At 38.6% G+C, this 16730-nt stretch overlaps 1 protein-coding gene across 1 annotated transcript; it reads left to right on the forward strand.

The window, feature by feature from the left end:
* Window positions 1-1767: 1767 nt before the first annotated feature.
* ZNF831 (zinc finger protein 831) lies at window positions 1768-16458 on the forward strand. The gene is made up of 6 exons (XM_075517370.1): window positions 1768-1848; window positions 6369-10653; window positions 11521-11663; window positions 13329-13498; window positions 14207-14358; window positions 15604-16458. Exons 2-6 carry the CDS (start codon window positions 6373-6375, stop codon window positions 16456-16458), a joined length of 5601 nt encoding a protein of 1866 aa, XP_075373485.1. The 5' UTR covers window positions 1768-1848; window positions 6369-6372.
* Window positions 16459-16730: the final 272 nt, after the last annotated feature.

Here is a 16730-nt window from a genome sequence, read left to right on the forward strand (position 1 = left end):
TTAGGAGCTTTTTTGCCCCCTGAATAACTAAATGATAGGCAAGCAAGATAGGAAGAATAAGACAGAAATATTTCTCCACCTCCAAAATTAGAGGCCTACTAAAATAGGGTCCAGAAACAAACTGAAAGGAAGCCAAACAACAGGCAAAACTCTCCAAGATCAATAAAGCTATGTGGAATGAAAATCCATTGACGCTTCCGTCATCAGTCTATCATCTGAATTACTAAAAGAAAGAGCTTCTACTAAAGTGGATATTTCACCACTATCCAATTTACAAGATTGTGCTGGTTTGGGCTGGGATAGAGTTAATTTTCTTCATAGTAGCTCGTATGGGGCTGTGTTTTGGATTTGTGCTGGGAACAGTGTTGGTAACCCAGGGATGTTTTCGTTATTGCTGAGCAGTGCTGACACCAAGTCAAGGCCATTTCTGCTCCTCACCCCACCCCACCAGCGAGTGGGCTGGGGGGGCACGAGGAGCTGGGAGGGGACATGGCCGGGACAGCTGACCCCAACTGACCAAAGGGACATTCCACACCGTATGGTGTCATGCTCAGCATAGAAAGCTGGGGGAAGAAGGAGGAAGGGGGGACGTTTGGAGTGATGGCGTTTGTCTTCCCAAGTAACTGTTATGCGTGATGGAGCCCTGCTTTCCTGGAGATGGCTGAACGCCTGCCTGCCCATGGGAAGGAGTGAAGGAATTCCTTGTTTTGCTTTGCTTGTGCACGCGGCTTTTGCTTTCCCTATTAAACTGTCTTTATCTCAACCCACGAGTTTTCTCACTTTTACTTTTCCAGTTCTCTCCCCCATCCCACTGGGGGGGAGCGAGCGAGCGGCTGGGTGGGGCTTAGTTGCCGGCTGGGGTTAAACCACAACAAAGATACAAGGCTGCAGTATCTGAATTGAGCAGATGCTCATCGCAGTAAGTTATAACCAGATTCAAAGCTGCATCTTCCAAAACACGGTGTTCCTAAGGAGTTTTTACAGGGCAGATATGCTGATTTTGTAACATTTTAGGGAATGCATATTCCAGTTCGGGATTTACTTAGTCTACTAGCAGTGGAGGAAGTAGCCGCTCCAGCCCATGTTTTTAACAGGTGTTTGCATAAAGAACAGCTGTCCCCCTACCAGGACGCCTTGGCTCTGCTGACTGCTTTATCTGAGGACTCTTTATGAAGCCAACCCACAGACAGAATCTAAACTCAAAATTATCTTTTTGCTTCTCTTGACTGTCCCCTATCCTGTTTTCCCTACAGCTTTTCACAAATTTTAGGGAGGTTTGTTGAACCGGACCTAAACACTTTTAACATTCTTGAAGTATTTTCCTTCCTGGTTACTGCTTTCTACCCTACCGCAGGGCACCATTAGAAGAAGCTGGTGGATAATACCCACAGTGGATGAGTTTAGCATTTCATATGTAGCACGTGTCTACTCTCCACCATTCTTTTCTTTTCCAACACATTTTAAGAGAGATCTTTAAAGTTATAAGCAAATTACCTTCAGGGGTATAAAGAAAAAAATTCTACCATTGTGTCAGCGTATTTCACTGAATGATACAATTGAATGCAGTGTACAAAATGCCTACATTTAGAAGACAGCTGATTCTGTTTATAGGTTCCTACACGAATAATGATACAGGATACGAAGAGATTGAAATGCTACTTCATTTTCTTCTGTTTCATCTCTTCCTGTTTTCTGAAGGTTGTTACTGTGACACCAATGTAAAAAAAAAGAAAAAACCAACTTCCTACTTCTAATCTGTTTCAAGTCTTTGTCCTCGTTTCTTTCTGCTTGCTTCAAGTATTGACAGAAATGAGACTTCTTTTGCTGAAATGCCTGGCTCAATAAAAGGTATGTAAGCTAAAATTATTTACAGACTAAAGAGGATTCCACATCTGTATGCTCTCTGGTATTGTATTTAAGGTAGGGATCACCAAAAACTTCTGAAAAAGGCAAAGACTTCTAGTATAATATAGTATATTATGTATGTTCAGAATGTTGAAAAGCTGCTTCTGTGTGGTTACAAAAATAAACTAACTCTATCATGTCTACAGATTACATCTGTAGAACAAGTCAGGGGATTGAGCACTGCATCTGCTTAAAGACTATGATGCTCCTTTCAATGCTGTGTCACAAAGTTATATGTAAGTGCAGGAAATAGGTAGTTACATGTTTATTTAATAATTTTCTTAATAATGATGGGCAGTTGACAGTGCATTTACGTGTGCCATGCAGAAGACAAAAATCTTGGTTGTATAAGACAAGATTATTATAACAGTGCTGATAAAATGAAGCACATTTTATAAAATATATTTAGAATTAAGGAAAAAATTGTATAGAAAAGGGGAACACATTTGGTTTAAAATGAGTTTTTTATACCACCCCTCCTTATTAAAATACTTTATACTTATATACAGAATAAGACAGTTTCTGCTACACTGATTTGTCATCTGAAACTACTCCATTTTTTGACGTTTCAGTGTTCCACAGACCTACCTACGGTGTGTACCTGAAAGTATAATTCAAACTAGGAACAAAATAGTTGTATTTAAATGGAATTTTATTGACCAGTTTTGATAGCTTAAGAAACTAATTTAGAAAATTTTGGACAGGCCAAATCCTGCTTTTAGTTTTATTTATTGGAAATTTTTCCTTATCTAATTAGGATCAAGTTGTTATACTAGTCATTCGATGCTACAAGTTACAAATTGAGCTCAGAACATCAGGTAGATGCTCAGTAACAGAGCCTGGGGGATAATCAACAAAGGAAGTTTTTCTGCTTTAGGCAAGGACTACCCAGAATTAGCCTTGGGGTAGAATTAGCTTGAGATAAGCTATTTTGGTCAAGGTACAAAGAAATATAGTGCGTTTTTTGTACATAAACGAGAGATGTGAAAAGTATGATCATATTTGCCACCGTAGAACACAAGCCACACAAGTTTCACTTAGGAAGAAAATATCTTTTGTTTGCTGTGAAAAGCAGCAAACTACCACAGCTGGTAGAAATGTATTATTAAACTCTTAAAAGTAATGAGATTGTGTATCACCATTTAGTTTAATTGCTTAGCATTAGTTAAAACTTTCCTTTACATTTTCTGTAATCATTTAAGTATTTTCTTTGTAGAACATTAGAAAGCACTGAAATGCTTCTCAGAATTACACTGTATTTTGGGCCCCAGAAACTTAAGAGAATAAGCGAAATTACACAGTAAGTCCGTTACTTTGGAACTACAGGATTCATATGAAAACCACCTGTCCACCGCAAGTCCTCCTAACTTACAGGCTGGCCTTGAAGGGCCCATCAACTACGCATGCGCACGAGGATATTCAAAGAGAGAACATAGTTTGTGACCCTGGAGCAGGCTTATCGGAGTGGAAATGCAAATTCCGCATTCCCACACTTCTCTCCAGGGGAGGGTGGGGAGCATAGATACTACGACTTGTTTCGTCTGATGCGGTGCTTGTTGGATGTTCTAGCTACAGTGTATTCAGACTTCACTTTTCTTCTTTGAGTCTCGTCTCTGCAACATATTTTTTTCCCCTCAACTTTTCTTTATTTTCACATCTTTGGAAAAACTACTGCATGCTTAGTTTATGAGTACCATTGGCTCATGTCTTATCACTTGCTGCTGTTTTTATTGTATGCTGTGTTTAAATTGCTGTAAATAAAGGTGACTGTATAGTTTAAGAACCATCTTAAATGGACTTGAAATGTCTATAACCTCACTTTGCAAGTTAGAGAAATCCACTTTTATCCCATAGTGTTAACCTCACTGCAGAATATAGATAATAATTCCTTTAACAAGCCATATTCTTTTAACATTCTTTTATCAATATAATCAATACCTCTATTACAAAGCCACTTAAGTGATTGGTCCATGTAGAAATCTCTGAAGTGGACAAGAGAAGTCCATGCTTGATAACTGAGTTTGATTTATAAAAATCATGAGAAAGGAGAAAAGGCAAGATCTAACACATTGCTCTGCGCAGATCAGTTCATTTTACAGGTTGTTTTCTGGGATTTTTATTACACCGAAATCTTTGGGTGAAGACAAAGAATCCCATTGGGCACTGATACCTTTCCCACAAGTGGTCTAACCCTGAGCCCACTGCAGTTGGTAGCAACTCAGTTGCTTCAGTGGCTCATCAGCAGTTTTGTTGATGCATGTAGTGCATGCAGAGAAGCTAATGGCCTTGCTCGTGACCAGAAGGAAAGTCAGAGAACACATCCCAGGGACTGCATTGCTGTTTTTAACTCCACTTTTCCAATTCTTGCAATAAGCAAAGCAGATCAGAGAGAAACTGGAAGAAGCTTTGGCTGCGGAACATAAGTTGCCAGCCAGCAACAGAACTTCCAGAAGTGGTGCAGATTGAGGAGCGCAGAGTAATAGGTACTGGGTTCTTGGCACATTAGTTTTCTTTTGCTCAAGGAGACAAGTATTTACAGTTGCATTGTGAGCTACACATAGGGATGAAATAATCAGTGGGATTAAAGGCAATATCCTAATATGCAAAACCTTTTCCTTTGCAGAAGCCTGATAACCAAGAGGGTTGCTTTGCCTTTCAATGGTGCATACATTTAATATGAAAACTACCTGAATTCCTAGTCTATTTATTGAGATGTTAATTACATTTATTACTGAGCACATAACTCATTGACCTTAACCTGTTCCAGTTGATCATTAATAGAAAGTTATTTTCCCATGTTTTCATGTGACGTGAGCGAGACGCTATAATTTTCAGTTGTGAAGAAACAGAACTTCTCTTGGACCTCCACCCAACTTTATATCAGCTTACCAGCTTTATTACCTGCTCTAACTGTAACTGAGGAATACTCAAAACCAATGACATCAAATTTGCCATTTCGCCTTTATGTGAATTATTTGCAAAATTCTCAGTAACTACATGCAACAGAGATTTTGCTTTGAGTAACAGTAACAGTGTGTGTCTCATATGGACCCAGTCCAAATTTCAAACAACATTTTTGAGTAATTTTTTTTACTGTTTCCCAGTAATGATTACCTATTAAAATGATCCAAGGAAGGTACAGAAACACCACTACAGATTATGCAGTAAGGCAGCAAATTGCAGATTTCACATTTTATGTTACGTTATGCATATAACATAACACTGATTATGTTATTTCAAATGGGGTTTTTATGACTGTTTGCACAAGAACAGCCTATTATTCATAACAGCCAATGGATACAGAGCTGTGAGTATAGCTGAATAAGAATTGGAATAAACACTCACAGATTACCTTCTAATTTTCACCCAAACTATAATTACAAGAGGTTATGCTGATGCCTCTATCAGCTCTTCCAAAAATTAATTTTCAACTAGCTTATTCTGATAGTTTCCTAGTTTGTTTCTAAGAAAGAAAAAAGACAAAACAAATTTTTCTTCAAATAAGTAGTCTGGACCAGCACCAACCCTGAATATATTTGGACAGATTTCATATGAATAGGTTCACTTTTTCTAAAAACTGTGTCCACAAAATGTTTTCACCTAGGATTGAAAGCATCTAAAAATAAGCAGTATACCATAATATCGCCTTTAATTAGACAAAATTAATTTGGGCTACACAAAAGACAGCTTTAATTTATCCCACTATTTTCCCATGATACCGTCTTTTCTACTTTGTACATATTTATGTAAATCTCACTTATAAAACAGGACATCAGTTTCATTTTGTTCGCATATTTTCATTTTGCATCACTTGTTGCAATGTGTTTAGCCTTAGCTCACTTAAATTGGGTAAACACAGATAATACGCAGCCATGTTTAATGTCCTGTGTTTGGAACAGGTTGCCCAAAGAAGCTGTGCAGTTTTTATCCTCAGAGGTTTTCAAAACCAGACCGGGTAACACCCTGAGCAACCTCATCTGACCCCAGTGCTAACTCTGCTTTGAGCAGGTGTTTGGACTAGAGACCTCCTGAGGCCCCTGCTAACCTTAATTGTTCCGTGTTTCTATATTAACATTTATTAATGTAAATTCTTAAATTAAAAAACATGGTACTAATATGTAATGGGAATATTGTTCCAGAAAATTAAAATTGTATTATTTCTGGGGTGCTGAGAGCCTCCTTTTGCAAATCTGATACTCAGATTTATTTTTAATACTTTGGGTACTTACTGCAGGTTTTAAGTGCAATGTTCAATGTTCTTTACACTGTACCGAACTTTAATTCCTAGCTAAGAAATGAAAGATGAATCAATTGGAAAATGAAGTAATTATTGTCTGTATAATGCCTGTATATAATATTTGTGATATTCTTAATTGCTAACTTTCCCAGTCCAGCAGTTGAAAGTGTTTATTTTATTTGGCTATCTGAAAATTCCTACTTGTTTTGTTTCCCCTCCCTTGCAGATACATGAGCATATGGCAGATAACCTTTGAAATGGAGGCACAGAAGCAGTCTGGTTTTACAGTTGCACTAGCAGATCGACCAGTGCCAACCTCTTCTCTTCAGCCTGCACAGGGTTCTTCAGATCTCAGCCAAGGCAGCGTGATTGCTCAACAGGAACAAGCACCAGCTCAACCTGTGTATCTAAAAGCCCTTACCATACCACTCTATCAGCCCGTCCAGGCAGGATGCTTTCAGCCAAACAGTCACTTAGTGACTGGCAGGAGCTGTGTGAATCTAGACAGCAGTAACATACCTCTAATCCTGAACCCACTTGTTCCTCCAGAAGGCACCGATCAGCCTCAGTCAGTTTTTCAGAAACAACTTGGGCAAACTCTAACATTGAACATAGTGAGCACTTTACCAGTTTTATCATCACCGAATTCTTGTGTAAATGCATCTATTGGAAGCCCAGGAAAATCAAAAAAAGCTGGGAAATATATCTGCAAACACTGTGGACGAGATTGTTTGAAGCCAAGTGTCCTTGAGAAACATATTCGCTCTCACACAGGAGAGAGGCCCTTTCCATGCACCACTTGTGGTATTGCATTTAAAACTCAAAGCAATTTGTATAAACACAGAAGAACTCAAACACATGTCAACAATACCAGACTGCCCTCAGACTCGGACAACAGTGGCATATTGGAGCAAAATGAGAAATCAACAGAGAGCATCACGTCACACCAAGGCAGCAAACCACTTAGTAGCACCTGTGAAGACAAGGGGATACAGATGAAACAAATGAGTTCAGAGACCAGTGCTGTAACAGACACTAAGAAACTTCTTAATGACCTTTCACTGCCGGCAACAAGCAGTTCATCATTTGCTTCAGAAAATCAAGAAACAACGAATCAGCCCTTTAGTTCAAAGGCTAATCAGGGGGGTCCTGAAAGAGAACCTCAAAGTTTATCACCTGCAGGAGCTTTGCCAAATGGTCAGTGCCAGAGAAAGAAGATACAAGAGCAAAGAACTCCAGCCTCCAATAAGCATATTCAGTTGCAAAGGCAGCAAGCAACCTCTTCAGAGAAACAGTGGGATTACAAGCCATTGGACTGCAAGCTAAAGAAGTGTGAGAGCACTGACTCAGGGTATCTGTCACGCTCTGATAGTACAGAACAACAGATGGCATCTTCCAGCCCGTTGCATAGTCTCTATGAACGCAGCACAGAAGTGGAAAATGAAACTGCCTTCAGCAGCTTAAGGTGTACCTCCGGAAGCAGTGCAAAGCTAGATGCAGCTGAGAAAGCTACAGCCTTGATGCTAGAGAAAAAGAGGCTGGAAGAACACATTTCAAAACTTATTTCGCATAACAAAAGCGTGGTGGATGATACCCAGTTAGACAACGTTAGGCCCAGAAAAACTGTCCTTTCTAAACAGGGAAGCATCGACCTGCCAATGCCTTATACATACAAAGACTCTTTCCATTTTGACATCAGAACTTGCGATGTAAATAGGAAAAAGAATCTTTCCCTTTGTTCAGCAAAATCTACCTTTGCACCCCTAGAAAAATGCAAGCCAATGTTTTTTCATTCAGTCCCCACCCAGTTCTCCACAACGATAGACACTGTGCCTGTTACACGCAGCAACTCCTTGCCGTTTGTGGAGGGCACAAGAATAGTACATGACAAAGCAGGTTGCTCAAAACCACTTTCTCTTACTAAGCAGTCTGTAAATACAGGCACCGCTAGTTTGCTGCCTAGCAACAATCTTGCTGCAAATTCAGTGGATTTTACTAATAGCCATCCCCGAGCTCTAGTCAGACAAACAGCGGTGGATGATTTGCCACTAAGTAATGTGGTTGATCATCCTCCTCCCTCAGAGGAGTTGCAAGGCAGTAAAAAGCTTGGGGCTGGAGAAGTAATTAGTGCTAAAAATAAGAAACACAATCAAAGGAAGTTAAAGATGTTCTCTCAAGAAAAATGGCAAATGTATGGAGATGAAACGTTTAAGAAAATCTACCAAAAAATGAAAAGCAGTCAAAATGCCAAGAAAATTAAACAAAGGGGGAATAAGATTACGGATATTCCAAGCTTCACTCCTGATTCAAAGGAATCAGCCAGCAGTACTGAAATTACTGAGGAAAGAGATGGCAGGAGCTCTGGAAGTGACAGTCTTTCCTCCCTTGTGACACCAGGTTTAAACACTAGTAAATCAGAAACCCGTACTAATGGTAATCATATTCTACAGAATGTGTCCTCCGAGGAAACTGCAGACAGCGTAACCTACGTAATGGAGACATCACATTCAGTAAATGCTAGTGCACATACTGTAACGAGCAAAACCTCCCAAGAGCTCAGTGGCAGTGACACAGATAAATACACAGGTGGCAACAGCACATTACTAGCTCCAAGCAGTTCTGAGCTCAGGCTTCACACTACTCAGTGTCAGCTGAGCACTAACAGAAGGAACGATGACTGCTTGCCAGTACAGAGTAGCAAATGGGAAAAACCAAGCCCTGGGAAAGAATCCAGTACATTTGAATCAGAGTGTAAAAGCACTTCAAGCAATTATGGAAACCATAGCAGGAATAAGGAACCTGGCCAGCATGCCCTGACGCCCCCGTGGGTCCATTGCAAGAATAACAGAGAAGCTGCAGGGAAATCCCAGAATTTACCGTCAGAAAGAAAAAAGCTGAAATTTGAAGCGGAGAAGACACGAAACATTATTTCAAAGTCCTGCTCTAGTCCCAGTAGTGAAAACAATGCAGTAAATGAAGCAGAGAGAGTCTGTTGCACTAGCACGCAGTGTCTTTCCACAGCACCAGTGACATTCTCCAGTAAAGCAGAAGAGCAAAAATTAAGCACAGGAATTAATGAATCCACTGGAGGTACTGAGAATGTGGAGTATATGAAAACAATCAAACTCCCCTCAAAAGCTCTTAATTACAGTGATGTTAACCTTCTTTCACAGTCAGCAGGTATCTCAAAAGCTTCATTTGTGGGATCTTTAGGACCTGGATTAAGGGGAAGCGATTGCAATTCTTTTGCCTTGCACAATGCAACAGATAAAGATGTCAAAACATGTCTTGTGAAAACAGGAGCAAAAGTACCACTTTTCAATGACAATGCTGTTGACGTGTCTTCTAAAATTCAGCACCTGCAATCTGGTCATTTAACTCCAGTCCCACAACAAAATGCCTTTTCTCCAAAATATATCCTTAAACTGCCGCAAGACAAGAGAGCCTCAGATTTGTCTCTTTTGCTTAGATCAGAACAGGAGATTACACCTTGCACATCTGTGACAGACACCTCACCCAACCCCCCCTGCTCTTCCAACAGCGGATCACTCAGTTCTCATTCTAATGATCTGGTTTGGTCCCCTTTAAAATTTGAAGTGAGACAAAAGGCCAGCAAAGGAGAGCTACGATGGAACCTACATGCAAACTGGAAAACTCCAGTATTTTGTTCACCAGTCAATTCAGAAACAACAAATATCTTAACCACAGCAGATAACACCTTTTATAACCAAAACTTCAGGCAGCAGGATATTATAAGAGATGCTTGGAAAAACAAACAGAACAAAAATAAATTAAATTATCAAAGGCAAACAGAAGAGAAATGGGTGAGCATAACTACTTCCTCTACACAGACCCCAAAGACGAAAATATGCTTTACTTCTCTGTATACAAGTGGTTTCTTCATATCAGCTGACATCAAAGAAGAGAGGAAAGTTTTACATCATCTTTGCTCAGGAAGTGACTCTCTGATAATGACATCAGCTTCTAGCAAGGGCGCAGAGCCAACAATCATGGGACAGGACAGAGGGGGGAGTCCATGCATTCTTAAGGACATTTCATCAACACTGCAGGGTATGCAGCCGTCTCACAGCTCGGCAGACAACCCCACTTACTTTTGCCATTCTTCTGGCACTTTTTATTGCCACACTCTCACCGCTCACTGTAAAGAATTCCCAGCGCTGCCCCACAATAATCTGACTTGCAACTCCGGAAGTTTAACAGTATCAAGCATGAAGAGCACCTTCCCATCACTAAACGCTGAACCTCGATTAACCTGGTGTTGTTTAACAAGAAGCCTTCCTCTGCCTGCTGAGCAGAAGGGGAATGCAGACTCTGCTTATTCCTCCATGCACACCTGTGTCAAGGAATCTAGCAATGAACGCACACTGTCAAAATACGATATTTCTATTTTCAAAATGAAAAATATTAGCAAGACTGTGGCATATGGCTTAACAAACAGGAGTTTGAAAACATTGGTTTCATCCTTTTCTAAAGGACAACAGATGCAGGAGGTAATAGTAATAATCCTATTTCCTTTCTCAAGGGGTTGTAATTGGCTGAACGCCCCCCATTAGAAAAATAAAAGAATTATCAAAAGTATATTTATGGACATTTACAGGCATTTATCGATACAGAACTTACAATTTATGTTTTTATAAGATAAGTTACATATTCATTTGATGCATGAAAAATACATACTTCTGTGTGAATATTTAAGTTTCTTTCACTTGGGAATTTCAGTAGGAATGCTGTCTAGTGAGAAGAGTGTATTTCTATTTCTTGATTTTTCCCCTTATGAGTATATTTTATATTCTTCTGTAACAGCACATCTATTCCACTGTTTTCATTTTAAATGAATATTTGAATTAGAGTAGGACTTACGTAGACCATTAATGTCAAGACTTCATTATACTTGGAGATACTTGGAGTCAAAGACAGACTGTGTACTAGATCTCTCATAATTTAGATACACTGAAATGTCCACAAACCCAAACTGCATTTATACCCTGTAAAGTGTTTAAGGCTTGAAAGCTTTTCTTTTTTAGGTAAGTGAAGATAGACTAGTCTATCTGTACAGATCCCAGAACAGCTCTGTAAGACTAAGCTTACTTTTTATATAGGAAGAAGAATATGAAAGAACATACACGTATGAAAGAAGATCCACAAAAGCAGTGAGTTGTTTTAATTTTATTTTATCAAAGTAGATGGACAAAGTGATTAGAAAAAACTAACAGACAAATTCTAGAAAAAATTCAGAGTTGTGCTATTTAACTACTATGCTATTCAGTGCTACTTAAAAAGAGTGTAGATTTCCAATCTCTCAGTTAATGTAATTCACAATTTTCATGTACTTCATTTTTTTCCAATATTCTCAACAGTTAAGCTCAGCAGCTCCTGGTGGTGCTTTCAAAAATATTTCAGAGCAAAAGAAGAAAACAGTAGTTTGCAAAAAGGAAAAACTCTCAACAAATAAACTCAAGAGGAGCCACAAACAGAAGAAGATTAAAGTCACCCCAAAATGGTAAGGAATATGGTTTTCAGCTTCCCTAGAAACAGACATAATTTTGCTAAAAAGGGTGTAAAAAGTTCACAGAAAATAAAGTGTCATCCCCAAAATTCAACCTTGTCAAAATCAGGGGAAAAAAATAAATCTCTCAGAAAGAGCTATGCCCACATTGCAGCAGTTCCATAAAGGTAAACCATAAAAAATATCAATATGCTGTCTACTATCAGGAACAGAATTTTCTAAGCAAAACAGACATCTACCAAAGAAAGATGATGACTGGTCAGTTGACTCTCACTATGCTTTAGAAATTATTCTTATCTGTCAAAATTGTCAGCATTTACTTTTGTTTGATACTTCAGTTTTTAATCCTGTTACAGCTAAAAGCAGTGTGCAGGACCCTTTTGTCCTCAGAAGATCTATATCTTGAATGTGTATTCACAAGAGCATGCAGAAGAATAAATGTCAAGTTCTAACTCAAACTAACAAAACCATCTATAGTTTAAAGGACCATTTGGTTTAAATAAAAAGCAGGAAGAATTTGAGTATAAAACTATCAAAGGCACATTGTATCAATCAGCACAGTTTCTCCATATTTAATGGGAGTTCATATAAGTGGAAGATTTAGCCTCTAATCTTTCAACAGTGTGGGGTAGCAGAATGTCTGATGAATTGCTTCAATAAGAAACACATATTGTGTGCCTACATCCCTCTTATTTTATTTCATGACCAAAATCAGACAGAGTGACTCCCTTGTGGATAAATCCATGTCAGTAACTTAATCACCATGTCTAGTTTGGCAAACTGCAATTTTGAAGGATCATAAGGACAAAAATAGAAGACTCGGGTCTATGTTATCCAGTCTAGTGACATTCTTCTGGGACTTTTTTCTGGTTTGGTTTTTGGGTGGTTTCTTGTTTTGTTTTTCCTGCTGGTCTCAGAATTTATTTATTTGGCTATATCAAAGAGGTACAGGGACTCAATTAAGTACAGGGTCCTGAAAGCTCAGGTCATACATATTAGTAGCTAACTGGCCAAGCTATTAATCATTAAATGTAATATATTTTTCTAAGACACCAAACACCTGAAAAGCACATCCTTTAGATTTACTTATTACTCTGTGTATAGTGACTGATTCTATCGATATAGGAATGGGACCTTCCAATGCACTTTAGTTTCAATCATTAAGAGTTACTGAAAGATCTAGCTAGGGTAGAAAACAAAGCAGAATTGGATTATTCAGCATGAGTTTTCTAAGTAACTGAAATACTTACGTTGTTCATGAGTGATGATGAATAGGTAGCACGTAAGAAGTGAAATGAAAAGTAAAAAAGCCAACTACTATGCAGTCTCAGGTAATTCCTCTGCCATTCAAGTCTTTATGAAGTATGTTGTTTCAAAATTCCAGATATAGGAAAAAGGATCTGTTATTCCTGAATGCTTTTCTCTTAGCAAACCAAGGATTTACTGAATCCTACTGAGGAAAAATGTAATAAAATAATTGTAGGTCTCTTGCCTAAAATCCTGATTTTTTTTTTTTTGAGTCTACATAAACGAACATCTCCTTCACAGCAGTAAATTGCTGTTGGACTTAAATTTACCTGATGATGTGATATTATTCTACTCTGGCTGCTTTTAAATAGCACATATTTGTTTACCTTTTCAATGCCATTGGCAATGCAGGTACAGAGGAAGGCATGTACATGGATATGCTCAACTGAAAATTAACCGACTAAGCAAGCGGCACTGTTTTCCAAATAGAACACCGGATGCTTTGAAAAAGGGCTCTCTGTCACAACCTTGTAAATTTAATAAGTATAAGAAGTGCCATTCTCCTCAATCAAAGGTACAAGGTAAGTATTTTGAATATTTTTTAATGTATTGAATGTTTATTTTTTAAGAGAATGAACGTTAGCAGTATCTCTGATATGCATCTGTTCCACATGGAACTGCAAAACCACTTTTGTCCTTCAGTATATTCTGCGAGTAAAAATACAAACATTTCACACATTTTCAGAACTGAACACACAATGATTTTCATACACGTATTTACATATGTGAATTTGATAATTAGGAGGGCATTTTAAAAAGAAATAACTCAAAATAACCTTCCACTAGAAGCCTAAACAGTTTTAAGATGGACCTCTACCAGTTTCTGCAACAAGCCTGTATGTTTGCAGTGTGAAATGAGTTTGGTGTGTTGACTTGCTTTCTGTGTTTCAATGACTACTCCTCCCTCCCCCCCCCCCTTAATTAGCGGTATTAATGCAAATGATGTTTATGCCGCAATTATCTTGGAAGCAGGGACAATACCTTGTGTTTGTTCATAGCAGATATGAATAGCTATTACTTTGTAGGACAGTAATGGCCAATAAAAAAAACCCCAAACCAAACACATATACAGTAAATGAGAAAATGTATCAGGCCTAGAATAAAAATTTACAGAAAATAGTAAAAATATAGAAGTTTTTATTATTGTGATATGATGAGAAATGTAGTAAGTTCTAGCATGTGGGGGAATAAAAATCAAAGTAAAAGTTTCTTCAACCTCTTTTCAATAGAAAATTACCTACACCAGCAAAATGACACATCTTGTTCCACCTCAGACAAGCCACTTTGCAGAAGGAAAAAAGAAGGAAAGAATAACTCAGGAATATTTTCCCATACTGAAAATCTAAACCATGTTAAACAAAAAGACAAAATGGATAAAAAGGTAGGTATTGTACCTTAATTCATATATGACTGTTTATTAAAAGAAAAAAAGATATTGGTAATTAAAACCTGAATTATATTCAGCTGCTTTAAAGTTCAAGTTGAGATTATTTTGTATCACAGATTTTGTTTAAAAATGTGTTCAAGGTATTTTTGGGGTTAAAATACTATGAAAAGTTACTAATGTTAGAATCAGCTTTTTTAAAAGAACAATTAAACTTTCATCAATTGAAAAGGGTATTTCTCATGCTTGCTGTCGGAGGATTGATTAGCACTGATGTCAGAGGTGCCAGTAGATGTAGCACAGAGTATCCTGAGACAGAGACAGTGAGCTTGAAACTAGAGAAGTGGGGAGGGTAGTAATGGCCACATAGCAGTGGGAAGAACGTGTATCCAGCGGCACAACTGAACTTCTTTAGCCCTTCGTGGAAGCCAGCACTGCTGTGGTGCATTAGCTAGAAGGGGCCTTAGACACATCTGCTCGTGCTGCAAACAACGCTGTTGTATGCAGTGTCAGCACAGCTTCTGGGAGTATTCTATGCTTATCCTAATTCTTATACTTTCCCCTAGACTTCTGCTGGCCACACTTGGAGACAAAAGCTACTGAGCCAGACTGCTGTTATGTAGCATGAGCACTCGTTCTTCATGTAGCATAAGCAGTATCATATTTAGGAACCTAATCCTTAAAATGTTTTTTACTAAGTAATTTTCTTTCCTACACATATCTCACCACCTCAGACATTGTAATGTTTCTTACAGACTCATCACAAACCTTTCCCCTTACATTGCACAAACATCGTTGCAATATGTATATTAAAATATCTTAATGAAAAGAATGTCATCCTAGACAGTACGTAAGAATGCAGCTTGAAACCCCTAACCCTTATCATCCATAAATTATTAGCATGATCTGTCACCTAACCAAGAAGAAAAACACCTGAGGAAAAAAATACATCCTCTACTACACCTCCCACACACACTGGGAGAAAAAAGAGTTTTCTCATCAAAAGAGGGATGAGTAACTTGGTCTGCAGTAAGGAAAAAAAAAAAGAGTGCAAATATAACCACAGTTGCATAAATAAAGGTAGACATTATGCTTAATTACTCAGTTGATATGAGTTATAGCAGAGGTAAATGTTTTCTACTGATATAGTCAACTTAGTTATCATTGCACTTTTATAAAAGATGGAATTGCTCTGGATTGAAAATTTTAAATGTAAATTTCTCCTCCCCCCAATTTCTACAGGACATTTCTGGGCAAATCAGGGAACACACAAGAACAAACTTCTCTTTTCAGAATATTACAGCTCCTCTGGAAATACCTATGACAGCTCGTTCCTTTTCATCCAAAGTCAATACAGCCATGCAGCAAGTCAGCAGTGATGTGGAAATCTGCTGTTCAGTGACACCACCACTTGTGCTTCAGCAATCAGTCCCAGGGGAGTCACAGCCAAACGTTCAGAGCGACTCAATGGCATCTTCTTGTTGGTCTTGCCCTTCTGATCTTACAAATACAGGTACAGGTGACCAACTTGACAGGACAAACTCAGAGGCGACCAGTACTCTTTCCTTACATCCAGAAGCAAGCCAGGAAAACATACTAAATGTAGAGTCAGAGAGTCAAAGATTTGGAACATTAGACGCGGTGATCCAGGCCTCAGGAAGGGAGAAATCTCCAAATGAAGAAAACACATATTCATCTCCAAAAGAAAACTCAACTCCCAGTTCCCAGCCTGGATGTTCATGCTTATTCAGATCAAAAGTAGAGTCTCTTCCTGAGTCAGTCACAAGGGCTAAATTACCCAGTATAGCATACATAGAGCGGGCAAACTTTTCTCAAAAAATCCTTGACCTTCACGGAAGTGCAGACAAGAATGGAACCCATCTGCAGTCAGCCAGCTATGGAAGGCCACACGAAACAGCTACTACTACCTTTAAAAAGTCCCCAGTTACTCTCAGGTCCCCCGAGTTCAAGACTTACTCTGCAACACCTTCCAAGACATACAAAAAGAGAGGTTTAGAGATGATGAGGAAGCAAACCAGAGTTGAGTATGATGACACTAGCAGTGATGATGAAGATAGGCTTGTTATAGAAATATAGCAAATAGGCTGCTAACGAGATGCTTGTATGATGGCCCATCACAGAAGGAAATACCACGGATGCTTGATCTGTATTTCTGAAGCACCTTAAAATCGAAAAGCCATTCCTCTGTGCAATAGGCAGCATTCTCTTCTGAAGAGTCCCTTCTTTCAAGGGCTCAAACTTTTTTAAAAAAGCTTATCTGAAGCAAAGAGGGAGCTGGCATCACACATTTAAATGCAAGAGGTAAACCTGTGTTTCTGAGGGGTTTCCAGCATTGTTAACATTCTTAC

Source organism: Mycteria americana, chromosome 14, assembly GCF_035582795.1.
Source record: "Mycteria americana isolate JAX WOST 10 ecotype Jacksonville Zoo and Gardens chromosome 14, USCA_MyAme_1.0, whole genome shotgun sequence".
NCBI classification, from domain to species: Eukaryota; Metazoa; Chordata; class Aves; order Ciconiiformes; family Ciconiidae; genus Mycteria; species Mycteria americana.

Bases quoted from the DNA above. Each gene is read 5' to 3' on its own strand.
- ZNF831 (XM_075517370.1), top strand. From the start codon at position 6,373: ATGAGCATATGGCAGATAACCTTTGAAATGGAGGCACAGAAGCAGTCT. The intron at 11,664-13,328 runs GTAAGGAATATG...TTGGCAATGCAG, and splicing joins ATTAAAGTCACCCCAAAATG to GTACAGAGGAAGGCATGTAC. The intron at 13,499-14,206 runs GTAAGTATTTTG...TCTTTTCAATAG, and splicing joins TCCTCAATCAAAGGTACAAG to AAAATTACCTACACCAGCAA.